The 26228-nt window shown below is 45.8% G+C and overlaps 1 protein-coding gene across 1 annotated transcript in view; it reads right to left on the minus strand.

The window, feature by feature from the left end:
• The window catches only part of EIF2AK3 (eukaryotic translation initiation factor 2 alpha kinase 3), a 77007-nt gene that overhangs the window by 13283 nt on the left and 37496 nt on the right, over nucleotides 1–26228 (minus strand). The window contains exons 4-13 of the mRNA XM_062209829.1: nucleotides 24879–25012; nucleotides 22039–22273; nucleotides 21687–21849; nucleotides 18837–18977; nucleotides 18143–18265; nucleotides 15100–15320; nucleotides 12958–13070; nucleotides 7981–8103; nucleotides 5956–6105; nucleotides 3473–4253 (exon numbers count right to left, since the gene is read on the minus strand). Coding sequence (XP_062065813.1) covers nucleotides 3473–4253; nucleotides 5956–6105; nucleotides 7981–8103; nucleotides 12958–13070; nucleotides 15100–15320; nucleotides 18143–18265; nucleotides 18837–18977; nucleotides 21687–21849; nucleotides 22039–22273; nucleotides 24879–25012 — 2184 coding nt within the window. The remainder of the gene's footprint in view (nucleotides 1–3472; nucleotides 4254–5955; nucleotides 6106–7980; nucleotides 8104–12957; nucleotides 13071–15099; nucleotides 15321–18142; nucleotides 18266–18836; nucleotides 18978–21686; nucleotides 21850–22038; nucleotides 22274–24878; nucleotides 25013–26228) is intronic.

The following is a 26228-nucleotide window of genomic DNA, read 5'->3' on the forward strand; positions in this document are numbered from 1 at the left end:
ACCCGAAGAAGCTGCTGGCTCCTGGCTTCAGATTGGCACAGCTCCAGCTGCTGCAGCCATCTGGGGAGTGAACCAGTGATGGAAGACCTCTCTCTCTCTCTCTCTCTCCCTGCCTCTACCTCTCTGTAACTCTGCCTTTCAAATAAATAAATAAATCTTTAAAAATAAAATAAAATACACAGTAATTATCAGCAGCTCTCTCATACAAAACCTTAGGCCGGAGACAACAGTAGACCATGCCGCTTAATCTTCCTCCCTGCTCTAGTAAGTCACTGGGCCCTGTGACAGACAGCTTCTCGGCTCTCCAGCATCTCTCCCCCTGGGCTTGCACCAGAGGATCCCATCTTGGTGACCCTTCTTCCTGAAGGTGCAGCAACCCCACGGTTCCTGAAGAACTCATCCTGGCTCCACAGGCCGCCCAAGCCAATCGGCACCATCTCCTCCCAGCCCAGGAGACCGCTTGAAGGATGGGGAGGCGTCTTTGGTTTATCAAGCGGAATGTGACCAGTGATTTCTGATCAATAGTTGTGAAGAGCTGGCTCTGCGGCTCACTAGGCTAATCCTCCGCCTGTGAGGCCAGTACCCCGGGTTCTAGTCCCGGTTGGGGTGCTGGTTCCCAGTTGCTCTTCTTCCAGTCCAGCTCTCTGCTGTGGCCCAGGAAGGCAGTGGAGGATGGCCCAAGTCCTTGGGCCCTGCACCCGCATGGGAGACCAGGAGGAAGGACCTGGCTCCTAGTTTCGGATCGGCACAGCGTGCTGGCCATAGCAGCCACTTGGGGGGTGAACCAACGGAAGGAAGACCTTTCTCTCTGTCTCTCTTTCTCACTGTCTAACTCTGCCTGTCAAAAAAAAAATAGTTGGGAAGAGATAACTTTCTCTTCACCCCAACCCCACCACCCCTAAATGGCTTACATGGAAAACCACAGAGCCCTGCAAGTCCCCGGCAGCCATCCTGAGACTATGAGGGGAAGCACCTGTCTGTAACTGGAAATAAGAAATGGGAGGAGAGAAATGAGGTTCTGGCTGGATGGCTGGGTCCCAGTGAAAGTTCCACCTGAATCTTTACAAGAGTTTAATCCCATGAGCCAACAGGAGTTGCTTCTGCGGTGAAGTCAGTATGCATGCTTTTGGTTGCAAACGAAAGAAAATTCTAAATAAAATGATACAAGCATCTAGAAAACATCAGGCATGGTACTGAGGCTCAGATGGGTAAATAAAACAGACACAGTTCGTGCCCCCATGGATACTAGAGGACACATAACCCAGATGTGACGACAGTGACAAAGGAGAACGACGTGTCCTGAGGAACTGAGAGAAGCCTAGAGTAGAGGGGATAAAATACTCCAAGTCTGGAAAAGCTGGAGCCAGACGCTGCTGATGACAAAAATGTGACCCAAATACAAAAGGGGGAGGAAGCCCAAGAAGCTTAATACTGCGCTGGAGGACGAGGTCAGGATGTAGAAAATGTATGGGTTTTTCAAGAAAGAATAAAATTCCTGGCAGTTCTTTGGGGCACACTAGAAATCTTTAAAAGGAATTGTTTTTAGAAAAGAATAAAATCTTTCTGATTTTTAGAAAAACAGAAAATTTTCACCTTGGAGTTTTTCTGGTGCACAAATACAGAAAAATATTGGGGCTGGCACTGTGGTGTAGAAGGTTAAACCTCTGGCACCCCATATGGGTACCAGTTTGAGTCCCAGCTGCTCTACTTCCAATCCAGCTCTCTGCTATGGCCTGGGAAAGTACTGGAAGATGGCCCTAGTGCTTGGACCCCTGCATCCACGTGGGAGACTTGGAAGAAAAGCTCCTGGCTTTGGATCGACCCAGCTCTGGCTGTTGTGGCCATTTAAAAATCTTTAAACAGTATTGTACCATTAAACATTCACCAAAATATATATATATTTTTTTTACAGGCAGAGTGGACAGTTAGAGAGAGAGACAGAGAGAAAGGTCTTCCTTTGCCGTTGGTTCACCTTCCAATGGCTGCCTCGGCCAGCGCGCTGCCGCCGGCACAGCGCACTGATCCAAAGACAGGAGCCAGGTGCTTCTCCTGGTCTCCCATGGGGTGTAGGGCCCAAGCACTTGGGCCATCCTCCACTGCACTCCCGGGCCACAGCAGAAAGCTGGCCTAGAAGAGGGGCAACCGGGACAGAATCCGGCACCCCGACCGGGATTAGAACCCGGTATGCCAGCACCGCCAGGCGGAGGATTAGCTTATTGAGCCACGGCACCGGCCCAAAATCTTTCTTACATCATCAAATCAGCAGGAGAATATTCGCGATTAGAGAAAACATAAGTATGTTCTTTCAAGTGAGCACTTCTGTGAACAGCAGGAGTTAAGTCCAAGAAGACTGTGTGTGCAGCAGCCAGCTGCTTCCCACCACCTGAAGAGCATGGGCCGTAGTCAAACCCGCACAGCTGCAGCCTCTCAAGGAGGGGTCTGGCTTCCTCGAAGCTGTCCCTTCCACGCCAACCAAAATAACAATTCTCCACAATCAGTCGGAGCCCTGCCACAACCCCTGAAGCAGGGTGGTTATATTCAACTAGATAACAAGTATGCTGGAACACAGGAATTATTTATAATTCTTCCTCTTACCCGAAACTCTGACAAAACTTTAAAACCTACAACTGATGTTAGAAGAAAATAACTTTGGCCCAGTTACCTTGGTGCCTGAAACAAAACTTTGTGATTACATAAAATGACACTGAAAATCTTTAACATTTATGCTATTTTCATCAGAAAAATATTCACTCTGCTGGTGACTGTGATCGGCCTATGGAATGTACAGAAATCAGCTAAATAGGGATTTTCAGAAACACGTTCTAAGGAAATGTCGCACATGTTAGTAAGAATTGGACTCAGTTTTGCATATCGTCCTGCTACAATACTCAATACTGTATAAATCAAAACCAGAGCCCAAGGCTTTAGTTACAACCAGCTGGTGAAGCACTCTCCACCCAGCTTCTCCTCCCTCCCCCAGGCTAAGTGCTTCAGAAGCTGGGCTTTTAGCCCACGTCTGCTCCGTCTGCTCCATCTGCTCCAACTCGGAGCAGGTAATTCAGGAGCTCCTGCCTCTCCCTCCACCCGGGTCCCTTTGTCACCATGTTACTTCAGGGCGTTAGGCGTCCTTGTGTCAGGGTTACTCAAAGCCACGGAAGAGGGCGAACCTGCTCAGGGTGAGTTTTACACAAAGACTCTTGTCTGCTGTCAGGACTTCCGTGCATGCCTTTCCCAGTAAAACACACACAAACGCACATCGGAGGAGAATGCAGGATTCGCCTGGGTTTCAAACACAAGCCTTCTTATTTCTGCAGTGGGCACCCTCAGGCTACCTGCTCAGACCTCCGAGCTCCAAGGCTGTGACGCCCTGCCCTGCTCTAAGGGTCTGCAGGGTAAAGCCACGTACACCAGGGCTGCTCTGGCTCACCAGATGACAGACCGCAAGCTGGGCGTGCCCTTGCACGATACAGACCTTGAGGTCCCTGTGCATGAGCCCTTTGCTGTGCAGGAACTCCACGGCCTCGGTGATCTGCAGGAAGATGTGCAGGCACGCGCCGCGCTCCCTCTCCTCTATGGTGCAGCGCCGGCTCATCCAGTCCTTGAGGGTCTCCTTCCGGCACAGCTGCATCTGGATGTACAGGTACACCTTCGGGGAGCTGGGCTGGAGCTTCTCCGTAGTGTTCTTCGTGAGATCCAGACTCAGTGTGGTTGGTCTCGGAGGAGAAACAGACAGGGTAGCTTCCGAGGAGGAGTTGCTGCTCGAGGGCTGCAAAGGGGTCAGTTTATCAGCACAGTGGTTGCCGAGTGGCAGCCGGAGAGCTCTGGGCTCTTCTTTGCTGGATGCATTATCACAGCCAGAATCTTCAAACACTATCGAAGAGGAGGTTCTCTCCCTTGACCTGACGGAAGGAGAGGCTTCCGCAGGACACAGTTCAAAGCAGTGTCCCTCGTCATTGCCATCCATGGTCCCGTCTTCCCCCTCGCAGTCTGTGAGGCAACTGTCCCGGAGGTTGGAGGCTGCATCCACAGACCCACTGCCGTCCCCGTGCTCTGTCCCCGAGAAATCCAGTGGAGAAAACCGGCTCTCGGACGAACTCGTCTGGCCACAGGAAATCCCGACCGAGAAAGACCTGCTTCTTTGCGGTGAAGGAGCTATGATTTCAATGCGTTCTTTTGTAGAGAAAGGATCCACTCTGTGTATCTTAACTGATGGCGCGTCCATCGGGCTGGGAGAGCTGAGTGGCCAGTCTGTGCTGAAATTGGGAGAAAACAAAGAGACAGCAGTAAGCATACACGCTTTGCTTAAATAAGTTGAATTGCAGCCTTTCTTTAAAAGGTTTCAACTATAGCAAAGCCAGTCACCAAATGACATAAGACAAACTAAATAAAAACATGCTATGCAAGACAAAGAGCATCACACCCAATCTTTGCTTCTAAGAAACTTCAGGGTTGGCACTGAGGGTTCAGCGGCCACTTGTGATGCCATGCCAGCTCTAGTCTGGCTACTCTGCTTGATTCTGCTCATGGGAAAGCAGCAGATGATGGCTCGAGTACTTGGGACCTGCCTCCCATGTCAGAGACCCAGATGGAATTCCTGCCCCCTGGCTTTAGTCTGGCCCAGATCTCGCTGTTGTGACCATTTGGGAAGTGAACCAGTGAATGGAAGATTTCTCTCTTTCTGTTTCTCCCTCTCTCTACTGCTCTGATTTTCAAACAAACATATTTTTGAAAGCTTAATTTTATACTGTTGCAAGGAGTAGCTTCACCCATTCGCCATAAAACCAGCCCCAGTTTACATTTTTTTTAAGAGCAAACAGTTTAAAATTACTTAAAAAGAAGATACAGGGCCGGCGCTGTGGCGTAGCAGGTAAAACCGCCTCCTGCAATGCCAGCATCCCATATGGGTGCTGGTTCGAGTCCCGGCTGCTCCACTTCTGATCCAGCTCTCTGCTATGGCCTGGGAAAGCAGTAGAAGATGGCCCAAGTCTTTGGGCCCCTGCACCTGTGTGGGAGATCTGGAGGAAGCTCCTGGCTCCTGGCTCTGGATCAGCACAGCTCTGGCCGTTGCAGCCATTTGGGGAGTGAACCAGCAGATGGAAGACCTCTCTCTCTCTCTCTCTCTGCCTCTGCCTCTCTGTAACTCTGCCTTCCAAATAAATAAATAAACCTTAAAAAAAGTTATACATGTTAACTGCTAAACTGCTAAGAGAAAACCTAAATAAAGTTAAGAAAAAAAAAAATGGTGACAAATAGAAGCAGAGAATTTTCATATTGAGAAAAGTGACTGTCATTTCTTCATTCCTGATCCAAGAGCATTACTGGTAAATAATTTTTTAAAAGTTACAGTTTGAAAACTTAACAAAATTTCACCATGTAAGTGGTGAGAGAATTTTCCAAACATGATGATGCAGGACTCTGCTATTTTTTAAAAGATTTATTTATTTATTATTTGAAAGTCAGAGTTACAGAGAGAAAGGGAGAGACAGGGACAGTGAGAGAGGGATCTTCCATCTGCTGGTTCACTCCCTAAGTGGCTGCAATGCCACAGCTGAGGTAGGCCAAAGCCAGGAGCCAAGAGCTTCATCCGGGTCTCCCATGTGGGTACAGGGGCCCAAACACTTGCACCATTTTCTGAGGCTTTTCCCAGGCCATTAATAGGGAGCTGGATTGGAAGTGGAGCAGCCAGGACAGGAACTGGCACCTGTATGAGAAGCTGGCATCCCAGGTGGCAGCTATATCTGCTGTGCCACACAGTCCTGGCTGTTTGGCTGCTCCACTGCTGATCCAGCTCTGTTATGGCCTGGGAGAGCACTCCCTGCTTCTTCTTCTTCTTTTTTTTTTTTTAATTTCCTACTTGTAAAGTTATCGAAATGATACTGTGTCTCATAAGAAAAAACACTTGCCTAAAATTAGAAACTATTAGATTTTAAGAGTGTGTCCAACAGGTAAACTTACCTTTCATCTTTTAGCCAGATTTCATCCATCTTTTCTTGCCACTTCTCTGGCGGCGCCTCCAGCCAGGCATTGAAATACCTAACTATGCCCGGGTGCTCGAGCTTGGCTAGGGCCTTCACTTCCCGCATCACCTTTTCCCGAGCCAGCTCCCTGAAACAGAGAAAATAAGGTGACGAGGTTGTTCATCTCTGAAGAAGCATTCCGATCCCACAGTGAAAACAGAAGAATAACGGGGTGGGATTCTCCCTTGAATTCTGAAAAGCCACACAGAAAAGTCTTGCTTATGAAACAAACAAACAAACATATATTTTAGCAACTTGTTCTTCTGGAAATAGGTGCCCCAAGCCTACCTACTGCCTCATGAAAACAAAGCTTTCCTGGCTTAGAAAAATGAATCACTACTGACTCTTAAATAAGACCACTGCTTAACGTAGTCAATAGGCTGAGTGTATTTAGGCGACATACTGAGAAGAGGGCTTAGCCTCCCTGCTCAGGACAGAGGAAGCCCACCCCGACAGGGGCCACCTTCCAGCCCCAGGAAGTTTGTCCTAGCACACAGAAGCCTCTACTCAGCAGCACGGCGATGGCGTGTCTCCAGGAAAGCACCTGGACTTCATCTTTGGCTCGGACAGCTTTTCTGGTAGAGCTAAAGGCCCCACCATCCCTTCCAACAACATCCGTAAGTGCAAAGTGTATCCTCTTCTCTCCCCAGGAGCATGGCAGCTACGCCAGCATTTCCCCTCTCTGTAAGGACCCTAGCACATTTTTTAATTCTCCAGCTTCTAGGTCCCCACACACAGATACCAAATCCTATCAGCCCCATCTTTTCAATTCCTTTAACTTGGGACTGAATTATTGCAAAACAATCTTCTTCTTCTTCTTCTTCTTAGATTTTATTTATTTAGTTGAGAGGCAGAGTTACAAATAGGGAGGAAGAGACAAACAGAAAGGTCTCAAATGGCTGCAATGACCAGATCTGGGCCAATCCAAAGCCAGGAGCCAGAAGCTTCTTCCCAGTCTCCCACGTTGGGGCAGGGGCCCAAGCACTTTCCTAGGCCATTGCAGAGAGCTGGATTGGAAGAGGAGTAGCTGGGACTTGAACTGGCGCTCATATGAGATACTAGCAGGCAGAGGCTTAGCTTACTACGCCCCAGTGCCGCCCCGCAGAACAATCTTCTAACAAACGCTCTGGTGCCCTGTCTTGCCTCCCACCAGCCGTCTCTATGTGTCTACTTGGTGTCACTGCTCTTCTCCTCGGCAGCCCGGCTGTCTACAGAATAAAATCTAAGTTCCTCTGCTGGTCATAAGCACCACACTGTTCTGAGTGGCTAAGGAAACAGAGGTGGCCATGGATTCAGGGTAAAGATGAACACTGAGGTGCTCATCAATAGCTGAAGTTGGTTTTTATTGTGGTTATTTCCAGTTGTAATAATTTAGAAGACAAGTTGTTTAACAATAAGAAGTAGTTAAACAAAATATGGTATGTGTATTAAATGCACTATTCCCAAGCCAAAAACATACTTCTAACGGATTTTAGTATTTTAATAAAATATTCTTAATAACATGGGAAGTACTGATGAGACAGTGAAGGGAGCAACGATAAAACCGTAGGTAAATTTATCACCAAGATAAAAACCCATGAGGAACTACTCGGAAGTGTCAACAGTGTCATCACTGTGTGGACACATTATAATATAAAGGGCTTTTATTTTAATATGAGTCCTTTTCCTTATTTGCTACAATAAATACAGATTATTTTAAAATGCCATAATTTTATTATTAAAGTCTATAGCTCCCATGTGTCACTTTGGAAAAGTTCTGAGTTGTTAAGGACAGTTGTTAAATTGGATGCAAAGCGATCTATACAGATCACAATTTTAGAAAACTGGTTCCCTGCTAGTGCCGGGGGCCTCAGATTCTGCAGGCTCTACAGTGTCTGGGAAGTGCGGGTATAGTGTGGACACCGGACAGTTAGGTCAGATCACGCAGCGCTAACTCCGCGTTTGCTACCAGTGGCACTGTTACCTGTTGGGGAGACGGATCCTCTTGATGGCATAGTTGCAGTCGTCAACTTTGTTTCTGGCTTCAAAGACAACTCCAAAGCCTCCACGACCCAGGCACTGAATTGGTTCAAAATCTGTCAGATATCTTAAAAAAAAAAAAAAAAAGAAAAGAAAAAGAAAAAGTAAATTTTTAAAAAAGTTTGCAACAGCTTCAAATTTGGTGAGCAGGTAAAAATCAGTTCAATCTTAGCAGATATAAAAATGTATACTCAGTAAACCCAGAACTTATGTTGATAAAGAGTATAGTTTGAATTTTGTTATAGTGATAACATTCAGAGTTCTTTTATTTGTATAAATGAAGCAAAACACATTATTGTAAATTTCCTAGGTTACAAAATCAAAACCAAAAAACTTCTGTTTAATTGGGCATCACTTGTAAAGCACCTGTTCTTAAAGCAATTGTACTACTGATTTGTTGCATCCAAAACTTTCTATCAGTTACCAGAATAATAAGTCTCTAACCTTTCACTTCCTTTGGCATTTTCACTCAAAAGAAAATGTATTTCAATGTTATTGCTTGTAAATTTGACAGAAGAAAAACAATCCTATTATAGTTAAGACGTTTTAAGCCAGAAAAAGGGCCTGTGGGGGCCAAAGCTGACAGCGCAGGACCGCCTCACGTGTCAGAGTGCTCAGCACCAAGGGTGCTGGGACAGGAGCCAACACGCCTCCTGCCACTTAGGCTTGGGCCTCCACGTCGCAGCACCTGCACCCTGCTCTCTCACAACTTTGGTTTTTTTGGCTTCTGCTGTTGGCTGTACGGGGAAGGCCTCCTCTGCACTTGGTGAACCCCACTCTTCTTCCTTCTGCTCCAATCCCCACCTCTGGAAAGCTTTCCTAGACCTGTGTCTTCTATTCCCCAGCACTGTGCACACCATACTTGGGACTCTTTAGACTGCATCTCAACAGTCGGCAGCTGTCTGCATGAAGCTGGCTCGTCCCTCCACAGCTGTACGAGGCACCACGGAGGAGGAGAGCATGCAGGTACCACCTGGCACAAGGAAGTTCTAACAGCTGTCAGTTGGATAACCTCATGAAGTAAATCATGAGTGCGTGTATGAGGTGGAGATCACTCTAGCCATGTGGGAGAGTTGAATCACACGGTCTTTGATGTCTCTTATAAAGGTTATTGCCTTATGGCTTACACATTCCCGCTAATTTAGGAGTTGTCTCAGCTGGTTAAAGCATGGAGCTAGGAGGAGAGGCAATAGCTCTCCACCCTCCACAGGCCAATTACTGTCAGAAAATAAACAGGGATAATCTGCATTCCTCAGAATAGTTAGTCAAGGTACAGCCTACACATCCATCTCCCCAGAGGCAAAAGCCAGAAACTTAACCTTCTATTCCTTGAGGGCCGACTGAATTATTTTCCTTTATTAAGAAAAAATGAGGGGGCTGGCGTTGTGGTGTAGCGGGTAAAACTACCGCCTGCAGTGCAGGTACCCGTATGGCTGCTGGTTCAAGACCCAGCTGATCCACTTCCGATCCAGCTCTCTGCTATGGCCTGGGAAAGCAGTAGTAGATGGCCCAAGTCCTTGGGCCCCTGCACCCTGTGGGAGACCTGGAAGAAGCTCCTGGCTCCTGATTTTAGATCAGTGCAGCTCTGGCCATTGCAGTCAACGGGGGGGGGGGGGGGGGGGGGGACAGCAGATGGAAGACCTCTCTCTCTCTCTCTCTCTGCCCTTCCTCTCTCTGTGTAACTCTGACTTTCAAATAAATAAACAAATCTTCAAAAAAAGAAGAAAAATGGGTACATTTTATATATATTAAAAAAGAAGTAGCATCTTCCATGATCTTAGGCCCTAGAAATAGAATCATCTTTCTAATTCTCTGGCAGCAGCCTTGCAACGGCATCTTTGACACTTTAAGAAACCCCACTCCTCCCATCCCATTGCTGCTTGTCTAACTCTTAAAACTTATGATTCAATTCCAATGTGACCTCATTTATGAGGCCCTCCTGAATCATCACAGCCAGATTTAGTCTCTTAGGTCACGGCTGCTCTTCCTTCTACGCTTGTGTTTTACTGAGTATCCCTTTCCCCACAGACTTTAAGGCCAAGCTTTACTTCTCCCAAAGCCTGAACTACTACTGTTCAGGGTCAGTACTGACTGGGCAATAAATGGCTTCAGCAGGGGATTACTGCCAGGGAGCTGCCGGGTCCCTTGCTTCCCCCCTCACTGCGCACTGGTCTACCAGCCAGCATCTTCCTTAACAAGCATATTAAATTACCCCTTACCGTTCGTTAGGCACCTAGTAACTGCTGCTTCACTGGCAGGAATTCAAGGGCATTTTACCCATCCCCCACCATCCTAAAGCAGCTGGACTGACACAGTGAGGGGTTGGCCTTCGGAGGAATCAGATGCAGCACCGGCTAGGGTGGCAATACCTGCAGGGCTGGGGCAAGGTTCTCCAGGAGGCTGTGTATGCCCCCGTCAGCAACCAGTACATGGTGCTGCTTCTCCCACAGTCAGGAATCACGGGTCTAGGAAACAAGGGATGGGAACAGGAGTGCCACCACTCACCATTATCCCTCGGACCCACGTGCAAAATGTTTGTTTCTTGTTCCCCCACCTTACACACTGTTGGCCTGGAGCTCTTAGTTCCAGAAAGGAATATTTTCACCAGGAGACGGGATAATTTCCATTGAACTGGAAGGCAGCACTGCCACCCAGTGCCTCTGAATCTACTGGCCGAGAGCGTGGATTCTGGGTGTAGGCCGGGATGATGCAGCCTGACCATTGAGGGGAAACTAGACCGCTGCTGCTGTTCCACAGTGAAAGTAAGGATGAGTGTCCGTGGGAGTCAGGACTCCTCGGAGGGCCTCTTGGTATTACCATGCCTGTGATTAAGGTCACTGGACGACCACAACACCCCATCCAGGCAGGACTACTAACGGCCCAGACCCTTCAGGGTTGATCTGAGTCAGCCCATTAGGTGAAGAACAGCAGCTGAGGTGCAGGGTGAATGCGGAGGGAACACGGGGTGGGCATGGAAGAAGGTGGTTATGACTACCAGCTACAAGCACGCGGCCAGCAAGTCCTGAGCATTTCTTCCTTAATTTGTTTTTTTTTTTGTTTATTTGTTTTTGACAGGCAAAACGGACAGTGAGAGAGAGAGACAGAGAGAAAGGTCTTCCTTTTTGCCGTTGGTTCACCCTCCAACGGCCGCTGCGGCCGGCGCATCGCACTGATCCGAAGCCAGGAGCCAGGTGCTTCTCCTGGTCTCCCATGCAGGTACAGGGCCCAAACACTTGGGCCATCCTCCACTGCCTTCCCGGGCCACAGCAGAGAGCTGGCCTGGAAGAGGGGCAACCGGGATAGAATCCAGTGCCCCAACCGGGACTAGAACCCGGTGTGCCGGTGCCGCAAGGTGGAGGATTAGCCTGTTGAGCCACAGCGCCGGGCTCTTCCTTAATTTGTTATGAACATATTTGTGGATGTCGATTACAGGAGAGATGATGCTTTTTTAAAAAAGGAATTAGTGTTGTAAATCAAAGGAAAAAAAGTAATGGTAACCACTAAAAGTGGACCCGTGGGGTAGGCAGGTTAAGCCAGCACTCGGGACACTCCAATCTCAAATCAGAGAGCCTGGTTTGAGCCCAGCTCCTCTGCTTCTAGCCCAGCTTTCTGCTAATGCTCCTGGGAGGCAGCAGGTGATGGCCCAGGACTTGGTTCCCTGCCACCCACGGGAGAGACTCAGGCTGAGTTCTGGACTCCTGGCTTTAGCCTGGTCCAGCCTTGGCTATTGCAGGCATTTGGGAGTGAACCAGCAAATACAAGATGAATCTGGATGTCTCTCAAATAAAATGGGGGGTAAAGAAAAAAAGCAGGGAGGTGGGGGAAGGATAAGTTTATTTGGTACAAAAATCTTTTGAATTTCATGTATAGTTTTTCCCCAAATACACATTTTCCATGAGTTTTCTTAAGACCTTGCTATGTGTTATCTTTTAATTCTATCTCCCATGAACTTTCTGAAGTACCTGTGTGTATCTCCTGTTGAGCCCACCTCACTACAGAGTTCTAACACGTAATGCATCTATTATTTTCCATCTTCTCTGTCACCAAACCAGCACCCTAGACATTACTCAGTAAAGTCCCTTCTTGTCCCATATCACTAGGGTGATGGAGTATGCTATAGAGGCAAGGAGGAAAGCAGTGATAATCCCTGTGATGTGAAAAATGAACCATGACACCATTGCTCGTGCCACAAAGTGTCAAAGGGAATATTTTATACTCGACAGATTGTTAAGGGCTTCGCTACTTTTATTTTACTTTCAAATTATTTGAAATGCCTATTTTTAGCTAACCCATCTCCTTCTGCTGTTTTTAAAAAACATATCTTTTTTAAAAAAGATTTAGGCCATCTCTCACTGCTTTCCCAGATGCATTAGTAGGGAGCTGGGTTGGAAGTGAGGCAGCTGGGACTTGAACTGCCACCCATAAGGTATGTTGGTGTTGCATGAGGTGGCTTAACCTGCTGAACCACAATGCTGCCCCCACCCCAAATTATTTGTCTGTAATCGGTATTTTCCTACCATTTCTAGTTCCTATTCCAGACAGAATAAAAGCTGAAATAAGTAGTAAGGATTATGAAAAATATGGAGACACATAATACTGTAATAAACATAACAAATGTTATTTGGTACTATTAATGCCAATCCAGTACATGTCAGACCCTAAATAATGAAGTCACTCAAATAAAAACTTAAGTTGGTGATTTGACTTCTAAACTCCTATAAAAGTCTATTCTTGTCCCTCTTGGAGTACGTGGCACTTTAATAAATTTAAGTTACTTGAGGGTTAAGTCTATATTTTATCTAGATACTCACACATACAAAAGAAAAAGACATTTAAGCAAGACCTTAGGGGTCACTTGTCCTCTGACTCAAATGGCTGCCAGCAGAGGGGTGGCACACAGCGTACATCATCAGACTCTTACCGCGACACATATCCAGAGCTTTTCAGATCACTCCAGGTGCTGTCACTGGCTTCACCACTCACAGCATCATATTTATTTTCTGTCTGACACTGAGTTTCAGATTCCTTCCTTTGCTGATAGAGTAGAAAATAAAATTATTACCAGTATAAAGCTGAACTGAAAAAACAGTGGAAAATAAATAGCATCAGGAAAAATAAAAGTTAAAAAAGCACAAAATGGAGCATTTCTCCTTATTAAGGAGAAAAACTTTACCTTCCCACTGCCATCCCCCCCAGTCTCTGCCAAGGTTTTGTTTCTTTGTGCTGTGGGTATGTCACAGGCAGAGTGTGAGTATAATACACCCCTACACATAAACAAAAGACAGTACACGCAAGTAAGCAGGAGTGCCAGCTTCCAGGCAGGACCAGAGGTATCTCTTTCCCAGCCAGCTTTGTAGATGCTTTAAAAATGTGTCCAACAACAGGAAATTGAACTTGGCAATGTCTCATTACTAACATCTCCTAAAATATTTTCAGGGACATGAATGGTTAATATGGACACAGGGGGCACTGAGATTTATCTGTTTCATCACCGATTCTTTCAATAAATCTTTTCTGAGTGCTGATTACATGCCAGGCGCTTAGGAGAGGACAGGGAGATGGTAATAAACAAGGTGGACTGGGTTCTTGTCCTGAAGCATGCACAGTCCAGTGGCAGGGGGCGAAATTAGGATCACTGTTAAATCCTTCTGTACGGGGAGTCCACGGTGTTCTACAGCTCAGCAGGGAATCGAACTTGGAATCAGGAGTTAAGGAAGACTTTCCAGAGAACCTGGTGACCAATCACGTGAGAGGGAATGGACAGGAGGCAGGGAACAGTTTCAGAGGCCAAGTCCAAGGGACAGCGTGCTCACAGGAGGGCTGAGAGCAGCTCGGCACGGTGACCGGTCCTGGGGGCGGGGAGCAGGGGCCGGGTGACAGGGAAGGGAGAGTAACAGGAAGGCAGGGTGCAACTCATTCAGAACCTCGGATGCTCTAAGACCGGACTTTACCCCAACAACAACAAGGAGTCAGCTGGCTGAGGTTTTAAGTCATGAAATGCAGCCAGAGAGTCAGGGTGTGCAGGTGCAATGGCCACAGGGTTAGAGGCTGCTTTAGCAATTCAAGAGAGATGCGATGGAAACTGGGAGGTGGGGAAGGTGGCAAATTTAATGACATTCAGAGGGAAGAGTTTGACAGTGCTTGGTGACTGCACCAGAACAAGCTGGGGGCAGAAGAGGGGCGGAACCACGTGCAGTCTGAGTCATGGCTCATCTGAGGCACCTGTGTAGCACCCACCAGGGAGGTGCTCCAGAGAAGCAGATCTGGAAACCACTGGAGCTGGGCAAGTTGGGGGGGCTGGTCGAGGAGGGTTTGTGGAATGAGCAGAAGACAGCCCTGAGGAACACGGATGTTACCAGGAGACGAGGAGGAAGGTGAGGCCCGAGGCACCCACACCACACCAGGATAGCACAGTGGCCAGGAAGCCAGCTAAGAATGGTGAAAGGGGGCTGTTCAGCGGTGTCAGGATGGAGAGGTTTGGTTAGGTAAGGACTGGAACGTGTCCTCCACGTTCAACAAAGAGATCACCGAAAACTTCGGCAAGATCAGCTTCGGTGGGATGGGTTGAGGGAATGGGGAGTGAAGGAGTGGCAGTGAGAGTGGGGTCGGGTACCACAAATGTGGCTGGCCACAGACACACACACACGCTACATACACTGCAGTGGCCCAAGGTTACAAAGATCTCTGTCACCCAGCATGTTGGCTGTACATCTGCTATGTTGACACAAATACTGTGTTACACTGCCTACACAGTTCAGTACAGTGACATGTTGTACGGTTTGTGGCCTTGGAGCAGTTGCTTATACCACATAGCTTAGGTGTGTAGCGGGCTACACCAGGTAGGCTTGAGTAAACGCCCTCTATGATGTTTGCACAAAGACCGAGTCACCTAATGACGCATTTCTCAGAAGGTATCCCTATCAGTAAGCGACAGCTGTCTGCAAAAGCAACAGTGATTTTACGGCAAGGCTGGCGTGACGTTCCCTCCTCCCCACCCCACCCCTCCACAGTGTGCCATACTTCCAACTCTCTGAAGTATCTGAGGGTCTCAGCAGGGCCTTACTCTGTGAGGATGAGGGTGGAAAAGTCGGCGCACAATAAAGGTTGTTGCTACGATACAAAACACAATGGTCCCCAGGATTTCCTTCCACCAGTGTAAGAGGAGGACGGGGTCCTTTCTGCGGACGTTCTTGTTGTAGCTGGGGTTGTCCAGGAACCTGACTGTGATCTGGGTGCTCCGTTTGTTCCTTTCCCTCTTGTAATACGGCAGATAGTAGCCATTATCTTCAAAGACAAACAAGACAAGGGTGTTTTCTTTAAAAAAGTAAATCAAAATACCTTCAACTGTTCAAAACTATTTTCCTATGACTTACAACATTAAGGCCTTGTCAAAAAAGTTTCATCTCTTTATCTCATTTCAAATATCTTCCTTTGCCTTATTTTCTCTTTTTCTTTCTGTTTTAAAAAAGATTTATTTATTTATTTACTGGAGAGGCAGAGTAACAGAGAGATGGCGACACAGAGATCTTTCATCCACTGGTTCACTCCCCAAATGGCCACAACGGAACTCCACCTGCGTCTCCCACATGGGTGGCAGGGTCCCAAGCATCGGGCCATCCTCTGCTGCTTTCCCAGACCCAGTACCAGGCAGCTGGTTCAGAAGCGGAGCAGCCGGGATTCCAAGCGGTGCTCGCATGGGATGCCGGTGTTGCAGGCAGCAGCTTAACTCACTACACCACTACAGCCCCTTGTTTTTCCTTTTTCATTATATATAGATCTTTTCCCTTATTCCCTAAGTAATAAGGCTAGAAAAGAAACCTTAAAGGCCACCCCATTCATTACCATTAGTAACTCAAGACTTTAAATACAAGATTTAGTACTCAATCTTCCTTCAAGGTATTGTAAGGTCTTCTTTCACTCGGTGTCACTAAAATACCAAATTCTACCACCACTCAATCATTCCTCACAAGCTGAGAGGAAAGTATTCTATTCTGGCTCTCTGGTTCATTTCTGGCTGTCAGAATAAGTTTGCCTTCTATTGTGCACTACATGGGTAGACTAATCAATTCTCTTAAAAAACTATTATTATTTATTTGAGAGGCAAAGTGACACACACACACACACACACAAAAAAAAAAAAAACAGAGAAAAAGAGAGAGCTCCCATCTGCTCCAAAAGCCCAAAAGTCTACAACAGCTGGGCGGGGGTGGGGGTGGGGGGGGTGGGGCAGGCAGAGCCAGTAGCTGAGAACTTTTTTTTCCTTAAGATTTACTTATTTAAAGATAAGAGGTACAGAGAGAGAGAGAGAGAGAGAGAGGGAGGGAGAGAGAGAGAGAGATTTTCCATCCTGGTTCACCCCCAGATGGCTGCAATGGTTGGGGCTGGGCCAGGCTGAAGCTAGCAGTCAGGAGCTTCATACGAATCTCTCATGTGGGTGGCAGGGGCCCAAGCACTAGGGCCATCTTCTGCTGCTTTTTTCAGACCATTAACAGGGAGCTGAATCAGAAGTGGAGCAGCTGGGACGAACTGGTGCGTATGTGGGATGCTGGCACTGCAGATGGTGGCTTTACTGGTTAAGCAACAATGTTGGCCACAGGAGCTAGGAACCTAATCCAGGTCTCCTACATAGGTAGCAGGAACCCAACTACTTGAGCCATCACCACTGCCTCCCAGGGTCTGCATTAGAAGGAAGTGGGAGCCAATGACCAGAGCCAGGAATTGAACCAAGGCATTTTGATGTGGGAGGCAGGTATCTCAACTGCTAAGCTAAGCATCTCCTCTTTTGATCCATATCAGATAAAGCCTACTGTTTCTAACTTAAAGCCTTCTCTTTTTTTTTCTGACAAATTTAAGGTACACAATAATTTTCTGGCTCTAACATGGAAGGTAACTGATAAGGAATCTATGTTTTTGTTCGATGCAGATTTGAGGACTTTTAAAATACCTACCTATTCAAAAGAGTTTTACATATGAATATATCTAACTTTTAAAAACCAGCTGAGCTGAAGATGGCCCAAGCCTTTGGGCTCTTGCCACCCACGTGGGTGACCCTGATGAAGCTCCTGGCTCTTTGTTTTGGCCTGGCCCAGCCTCAGTCTCAGTCACTGTGACCATCTGAGGAGTGAACCACAGATGGGAGATCTGTCTCTCTCTCTCTCTCTAACTCTGCCTCTCAGATAAATAAATCTTAAAAAAAAAAAAAAAAAAAAGAAAAAGAAAAAAAGAAAAGGCTGTTTACTAAACAGAAATTTTTTTTGAATTTATAAAATTTGAGAGGGAGACAAAAAGAGTGAGACACACCACAGAGAAAGAGCGCTCCCACCCACTGGCTCACTCCCTGAATGCCCGCAGCGCTCAGTGGCAGGCCAGGCTGAAGGTGGGACCAACCTCCAGGTCCCCACGCGGCGGCAGGAACCTAATCACTTGAGCCATCACTACTGCCTCCCAGGGTCTGCATTAGCAGGAAGCTGGGGCAGGAGCTTGAGGCAGACACGGAGCCCAGGCACTCTGATGTGGGGTGCAGGTGTCCCAGTGGGCATTTTACACAACAGGCCAAAACCCACTTCCCACAAGAGTGCCATTCATGCCAAATTTCTACTCTTGACATCTGCACTAAGTTCCCTTGTCTGAGAACAAAATGAACACAACCAGGTTTACGTGACTTTCATGTAGCTCTATGGGAAACATTTGTTTTCTTCATTATACAGGCCATTGATGCAGGCTGTAATTGTCATATAGGCTGACAATTCAATGAGAGCTGATACAAGAACTAATGTCTTCTGATACTATGTGCCAGGCAGACACAGATATACGCGCATTATCTCAGTCAGACCCCACAACCTCACAACGACCAGATATTAGGATTATCATCCTCATTTTACAGATAAAGACCCTGAGATACAGGGACGTTAGGTGTGTCCACTCATGTAGGACACGGCAAAACTGGGATCTGGACCCTCGCAAGCTGACTTTGTAGCTCGTATGCTCAGTCACCACTCACAATATTTTGCTTTCTGTACCCCAATCAATATCTCTTCATTTGAATTCCAGTAATTTTAAATTAGTAAGTTTAACAATATTTTCCGTCCAGGAGAAATCACACTTACCATATGGATACTGCAAAATCGAAAGGGCACCGTTACTGTACTCTTCGTGAGAAAACTTATCATTACTGAGACATTTGTCAAATTCATCAGATCCTACCAAGACGGGTGTTCTAGAAGGAGAATCTAAAAGGAAAACGACAGAATCGTAACTGTCAAGACTTCAGTGAGAAGATATGTGCTCATTCACTGAGTAAACCGATACTCAACCACAGTTCAGCTCAGACACGCACGTTAAACAAATGGACCACGGTTCTGGCCCTTGCAAAGTGCACGGTTTTATAGAGAAGATGACTCACTTAAACAAGCAATCAAAATATGATGTGACGTGAATTAAAAACCAAAGTATAGAAACATAATTAAAGAAGTAGGTAAATTCACTCCATTTATGCATCTCAAAGAATACGAAGTGACAGCTAGATAAGTTTACCTAAATATTCCAAGTACAAATGTTAAGGGATAAACGTTACTTTGACATGGTTAAGAGTTTTTCTAAATTGTACAGAGAAATAGTTTACTGACATTTCTTTCTATAGAAGCAACTGCTGCTTCCAGGAAAAACTGCTCTAAATTATAATTAAAACTCATTATCAACACTTGAAGGACCTTCACCATCTCCCAGTAAAACATAAAGCATAAAATAACTCGAATCTTTGCAATATTCCAAACTATCTATAAAAGTTTATAATCCACTTACGAATTAAAGGCTTCCACTTGATTGTTGGCAAAGGAATAATTGCATTTTCATTATTGACAGATTCCAAGGCTTTGGGACTTGTAGGAAACTTCTCTGAAATTCTGACTGATGACTGTAAATACAGCTGGCCTCTATACATTCCTGGATAGAACAGGACATTGTCAAGGACACAATGAATTTTTCAAAAACCTTTCATTTTGACTGAATAAAATTAGATTAATTCCAGTTATTTTTTTGTGTACTACATAGCTCTTTTATTTATTTATTTTTGTTTTTGACAGGCAGATTTAGACAATGAGAGAGAGAGACAGAGAGAAAGGTCTTCCTTTCCATTGGTTCACCCCCCAAAATGGCCGCTATGGCCGGTGTGCTGCGCCGATCCGAAGCCAGGAGCCAGGTGCTTCTCCTGGTCTCCCATGCGGGTGCAGGCCCCAAGGACCTGGGCCATCCTCCACTGCCTTCCCGGGCAACAGCAGAGAGCTGGACTGGAAGAGGAGCAACTGGGACAGAATCCAGGGCCCCAGCCAGGACTAGAACCCAGGGTACCGGCGCTGCAGGTGAAGGATTAGCCTAGTGAGCCGCAGTGCCAGCCACTACATAGCTCTTTTAAGTGGACACTCCTATTGTACTCAAATTTGACTCAGTGATTATTCAACAAAAAGTTTGCCCTAAAAGCTTATAAGTCCAGCATTACTGCTAATTCCAATGCTATCATGATACATGTGTGCCACGTTATTCCATCAAATTCTTGTACTTCATTGAGATTAAGGGGTGTGCAGCACACTGATAGAACTTACAGAGTTTTGTGAGGCTGTGATGACCAAAGGGATTTAAATTAGATTCAAGAGTTTTCAAGATTTATTGTATTAAAGGCTTTCAATTACCTAGAAGCACACCAGAATTTTGCTTTTGTTTTTCAGATTGTTTGTACAGGTGTAAAGAAAAAGCCCCTGCCCCTGCAACCAAAACCTTTATCTGTTGTTCTTTTTTTTTAAAAAAAGATTTATTTATCTGAAATGTAGGGTGATAGAGAGACAGAGAGATCTTCTGCTGGTTCACTCCCTATATGGCTGCAACAGTCAGGTCTGGGCCTGACTGAAGCCAGGAGCCAGGAACTCCGTCCTGGTTTCCCACATAACTGGCAAAGGCTTAAATAATTAGGTCATCCTCTGCTGCCAACCCAGGTGCTGTAACAGGAAACTGCATGGGAAGCGGAACAGCTGGGACTCAAATTAGTTCTCTGATATGGGAGTCAGCATCCTGGCAAGCACACGCCTGACTTGCTGCACCACAACACCCGCCCCCAAATCCTATCATTAAACAAACTGATAAAAATGTGAATACAAACACTCATTTAGAAAGCTGTATACGTTAGAGATAAATACATGAGGTTAAAAGGTAAATGTTTTCTGGTGCAAGAAAATCGTGAAATACATGCAGTTTTTACACAATACACATTTTGATTAAAGTTTCTGAAGAAATTTAGTATTCATGAATTTCAAAATTTTATGCACCAAAATAAATGTACCTTTTAATTCCATCTCCATGAAGGTTTTTTTTTTTTTTTCCCAATTAATCTATTTATTTTGAAAGTCAGAGTTACAGAGAGAGAGGGACAAAGAGGAGGATCTTCCACCTGCTGGTTCACTCCACAATTGGCTGCAATGGCCAAGGCTGGGCCAGGCCAAAGCCAGAAGCCAGGAGCCAGGAGCTTCTTCCAGGTCTCCCTTGTTGGTGGAAGGGGCCCAAACACTTGGGCTATCTTCCACTGTTTTCCCAGGCCATCAGCAGGGAGCTGGAAGTGGAACAGCAGGGACATGAATCTGCACACACATGCGATGATGGCATTGAAGGCGGCAGCTTTACCCACTATGCCACAATGCCAGCCCCTCCATGAAGTTTTTTAAGTACCTTTATAATTTTACATCATGCTGTACAATGAAAACACTTCTAATCTTTTAATAAAGGTCTCAGATACTGCGGCCAGTGCTGTCGTGCGACGGGTTAATGCCCTGACCCTGAAGTGCCGGCATCTCATATGGCTGCTCCACTTCCAATCCAACTCTCTGTTATGGCCTGGGAAAGCAGTAGAAGATGGCCCAAGTCCTTGGACCCCTGTGCCCACGTGGGAGACCCGGAAGAAGCTCCTGGCTCCTGGCTTTGGATAGGTGCAGCTCTGGCTCTTGCGGCCAATTGGGGAGTAAACCAGCAGATGGAAGACCTCTCTCTCTCTCTTTCTGCCTCTCCTTTCTCTGTGTTAACGCTAATTTTCAAATAAATAAATAAATCTTTTTTTTTTTTTTTCAAAAAAAGGTCTCAGATAAAAAGAATACACTACAGCTATTAAAAGATTCAGAATTGGACAAATGAAAAATTAGCAGGAATGGAAACCAAGATACAAACCTTCAGGAAAATCTAAATCATAGAATATATTTAGGGATTAAAGCTACTATCGGGGCTTCTGAACTGGGAACAATGTAAGAACACAGGGTTGGCATCATGGTGGCACTGTGGCATCCCATACGAGTACTGGTTGAAGTACTGGCTGCTCTGCTTGTGATGTGACTCTGCCAATGTGCCTGGGAAAGCAGAAGAAGATGGTTCGAGTGCTTGGGACCCTGCCACTCACATGGGAGATCTGGTTGGAGTTCTAGGCTTCTGGCTTCAGCTTGCCCCAATCCTGGCTCTTGTAGCCAACTGGGGAGTGAATTAGCAAATGAAAGATCTCTCTCTCTCTCTCTGTTTCTCTCACTTTTCAAATAAATAAGTAAATAAATAAATATTTAAAAAGTGCAAGAATACCACGTAGATGCCAGTGGGTAGCATCACTAGACAAGAGACTTGTCTCACCCAAGTAAACGCTGTTCTCTGTGGCTCCGCGGGCAGCTTCTACAATGTCTTCCTCCTCTTCCAGAGCATCCTCATTCGACGTGTAGCTTGTATCATCAAAGAGACTGATGGGAATGACTTTCCCATCCTTAACCAGCCAGGCAGATGCAATTGGAGTGCAAAACTAAACAAAAGCGGAAGGAAGAGTTTCAATAACTCAAGCAGTATTTACGCACTTTCAGCTCCTAAGATGCCACTGAAACCACACATTTCGTCAAGCATAAAGAACAGCAGGTGTTTCTGCCCGCACGGCAGGTGTGGTCAAAGCAGAAGAGGCAGAGACACGCGCACAGATCCTCAGTGGCTGCAGTACCTGGTACTCCCACTCCAGGTGCCCTCCCTTCTTGCTGAACGCCATGACCTTCCAGTCGGCCACCGAGACCTTTATCACCGCGTCCATCGTGGCAGCTTCCTGTTCTTCCACATCTGAAATAATTTTAGACTCTTCTTTGTTTCCTCTGGGCTTAAAGGTGCTTTCAATAAATCCGGCTCTAGTTTCCATGTCTGGAATATACCGAAGTTCAAAGTGGCCAACACTGAAATTCCACCTTAAATTCACAAAGGTGTGTTTTAGAAATTTACGTTTGAAGAAAGGGACCAAATGCTACAGAACTCTTCTAGACTGAAGAAGCAAATTAAAATTTGATGATGGGAGTAAGCTCAACTCCACATAGTAATCTCTCGGAAAGGCGTGCTTTGCTGATTTGTGCCACAAGAGGGCCCCCAACCCACAGCTTTGCCCTGACCCTTAGAAGGGGTCTCAGAATCCGGGACTGACAATAGCTTTGGGAGAGATTTTTTTTTCCCTAAAAAATTAACAACTATTTGCACTTCCGAAGTAAATGGTTCTCTCAAAACATCAAAGTCACCTTAAGATGAGCTAGCATGTAGTCTGTCTTGCCTCTTAAATGACCGAGATGTGGTAAGTAGTTATCCTAAGTCTCACTGTCTTTACCCATAAAGTGGCAGTAATGATGTTTTCTCTAATAATTAATAAGTAGAACAGTCACTTAACTATTGATGGTATAATGCCTTATAACTTACATGTGAAATGACCTCACCAAGAATTTCAACATCTATTTAAGAAAAAAAAAAAAAAATAGTTGAGAAGCACAGATCTTGGGCCCATACCCTTCCCACTCTGGTTACTAAACATTCTCTTAGTTGTACTTCTGCCCCTGTGGTGGCTGAGCTCCCTGCGAGCACTCAAACACTTAAGGAGACAAAATCCCATCAAGACAAAGAAGGCCGGGTTGTCAGCAGGTGCAAAGGGCTACTCACAGTTCATGCAAAGAAGGAAGAATAAATACATTCTTAACTGAGTTTTAGAACACAGCTTTCAGGAAAGGACAGTGCATTGTATTCCATCAGACTGGACAAAATCTGAAAGCCTGGTTCACTTTTGTAAGAAAGATGGGATCTAAAGTCATTTTTACCTCACAGGCAATTTAAAACTTTAATATTAGGTTTAAAAAAAATCAAGCACATGATTCAGGATCAGCTCATTTTTAAATCACATATTTCAGTGTAAAAATAACAGAAGGGGTTCATTACTTAAGGAAGAAAATAAGATATTAGACCAAATAAATGTCATGTTAATAGTTTAAGAAAGTAGGATAAAATGATTATTCTAAAATTGGAGAAAGAAAATCATGCTGCCCAAAGAGATAAATATCATGTTTTCGCTGATCTGTGGTAACAGAGTACCCAAAGGTAATTTATAGGAGTAAAATTGATATTCTGATATTCAATGATTGTTTACATTGCTTTTCCCTGCTGTTGAAAGGTGTTTTTTTTTCCTTCATACTACTTGTTGAACTCTTAGTGTAGGGTTAATCTTATGAGTATAAGTTAACTGAAAATAGATCTTTATAAAAATTAAGAGTGGGAATAGGAGAATGAGGAAGAAGAAGGGTGGGGGTGTGGATGGGAGGGAAGACAGGGTGGGAAGTACCACTATGTTCCTGAATCTGTATACAGAAAATACATGAAATGTATATGCCTTAAATAAAATTTAAAAAAGAAAAAAGAAATCATGCTGAAACTACCTACTAGACGGAGCTACACAGTCAAATAAACCCAAGCTCAACCATGTTAACTGCCTTAAGAGTTGTCTGAGGGGCCGGCGCTGTGGCATAGAGTGGTAAAGCCACCGCCTGCAGTGCTGGCATCCAATATGGGCGCCAGTTCGAGTCCCAGCTGCTCCACTTCCAATCCAGCTCTCTGCTATGGCCTGGGAAAGCAGCAGAAGATGGCCCAAGTCTTTGGGCCACTGCCCCCATGTGGTAGACTCAGGAGAAGCTCCCAGTTCCTGGCTTTGGATCAGCGCAGCTCTGGTCATTGTGGTCATTTGGGGAGTGAACCAGTGGATGGAAGACTCTCTCTCTGTCTCTCTCCTGCCTCTGCCTCTCTGTAACTCTCTGCCTTTCAAATAAATAAATAAATCTTTATATATAAAAAAAGAGTTGTCTGCACACAAAGAACTTCAATCAGTGAGGTTCCTATGAAAACCATCCTTCACCTGGGGCCCATCTACTACATGGGCACTGCACAGCACTGCTTCTGGCTACTGTACCCTGAAACACATGCTAACAAGTTCAGTCCATCATTCGTTAATAACCATGAGGTCACTTTTAATTCAGGGTCTGCATTTCTCTTAAAAGAGCAGTGTGCTTTTAGGGCAACAAAACAGCTCATAAAACCTCCCCAAAGAGGCCGGCGCCGTGGCTTAACAGGCTAATCCTCCACCTTGCGGCACCGGCACACGGGATTCTAGTCCCGGTTGGGCGCTGGATTCTGGCCCAGTTGCCCCTCTTCCAGGCCAGCTCTCTGCTGTGGCCCGGGAGTGCAGTGGAGGATGGCCCAAGTGCTTGGGCCCTGCACCCCATGGGAGACCAGGAGAAGCACCTGGCTCCTGGCTTCAGATCAGCGAGATGCACTGGCCGCAGCGGCCACTGGAGGGTGAACCAACGGCAAAAAGGAAGACCTTTCTGTCTCTCTCTCTCTCTCACTATCCACTCTGCCTGTCAAAAAAAAAACAAAAACAAAAACAAACAAACAAACAAACAAAAACCTCCCCAAAGAACACTGTGGTGTGTTGCGCCCTTGGGTACACCTGTAAGTAACATCAACGCGCACTATCTGAATACACACTTCTCATTGCCGCTGCGGGGCCCGACAGCTCTGACGGTTTTCTGGGTGCGCTGCAGAAGCAGGATGTCCTCCTCTTCTTCCATCTCGTCACTGTCCCACCGGCGACAGCCCAGAGCTGAACAGATGTACCTCACCTGAAACACAGACATCGGGTCAGTGGAGGGCACGGGTCACAGGAGGCCAGAGACATGCAAAGAATCGCCATGATTTTTAAAAGTTAAAAGAAATTAGGGTCACATGCCTGAAGCACCCAAGTAGCTACAAGTATCAGGAATAAGTCATAAAATGGGCTATTTAGAACCATAAAAGTAGCAATAAATATTTAATGCAGGGAATGACTAAAAAGTTAGATAATGTTAGTCTTGTTTTGGGGATTTCCATAGAATATACAAGAAGAAACAGGGGCTTGCATTGTGGTACAGCAGGTTAAGCTGACACCTACAAAGCTGGCATCCCCTATCGGAGCCCTGGTTGAGTTCTAGCTGCTCTGCTTCTGATCCAGCTCCTTGCTAATGCACCTGGTAATGCAACGGATGATGGCCCATAGGGACCTAGATAGAGTTCCTGGCTCCGGCCTCAGTCTGGCCCAGCCACAACCATTGTGACCATTTGGGCAGAGAACCAATGGATGGAAGATCTCTTTCTCTGTCTCTCCCTTTCTCTCTCTGTCGTCATTTCAAGTAAATAAATAAATTAAAAAAAAAAAATAAAGAAATGGATAATCAGATGTCTTACTAACAGTACCACTAATAAAATTCTGGGTGAGTTTAAAAAATCAGAGCTTTTAAACAGAGTATTGGGTTTTGAAATTTTGAATTCTTTTCTAATAGCTTTTATGTTTAAAAGTGCCTCATTCAAATCCTCATTAAAAGAAAAAAGACACTTAGTATGCTCTGAACTAAAACCAGCATAAAAAGGACATACCAGCTGGACCACCACCATTTTGTAGCGGCACAGCAAACCAGAGAACCAGACGACTGGGTTCAAAACTATTGTTTCACAGGTGGGAATATGGAAGTAAACAAAGACTGAAGCACTTGCTCAAAAATGGCTGGACAGGAAGGCCTGGCCTCCTGCAGCAATGCAGATGCAGGTGAGTGGGGAAGCGTCTTTGGTAGCAAGAAGGTGCTATGGGCCAAATTCCAGACACGAAACCCACGTCTGGGCAACGGAAGGTCCTAGTCTTTCTTCTTTTAGTCTAAGTCCACACATAAAATGTTCATGGGCAGGGGCCTGGCATTGAGAGGCATTGTTAAGTAGCCACCTGCTATGCCAGCATATCATATAGGACTGCCAGTTCAAGTCTCGGCGGCTACACTTCTGATCCAGCTCCCTGCATGTATGCCTGGG

Source organism: Lepus europaeus, chromosome 13 (genome assembly GCF_033115175.1).
Source record: "Lepus europaeus isolate LE1 chromosome 13, mLepTim1.pri, whole genome shotgun sequence".
NCBI classification, from domain to species: domain Eukaryota; kingdom Metazoa; phylum Chordata; class Mammalia; order Lagomorpha; family Leporidae; genus Lepus; species Lepus europaeus.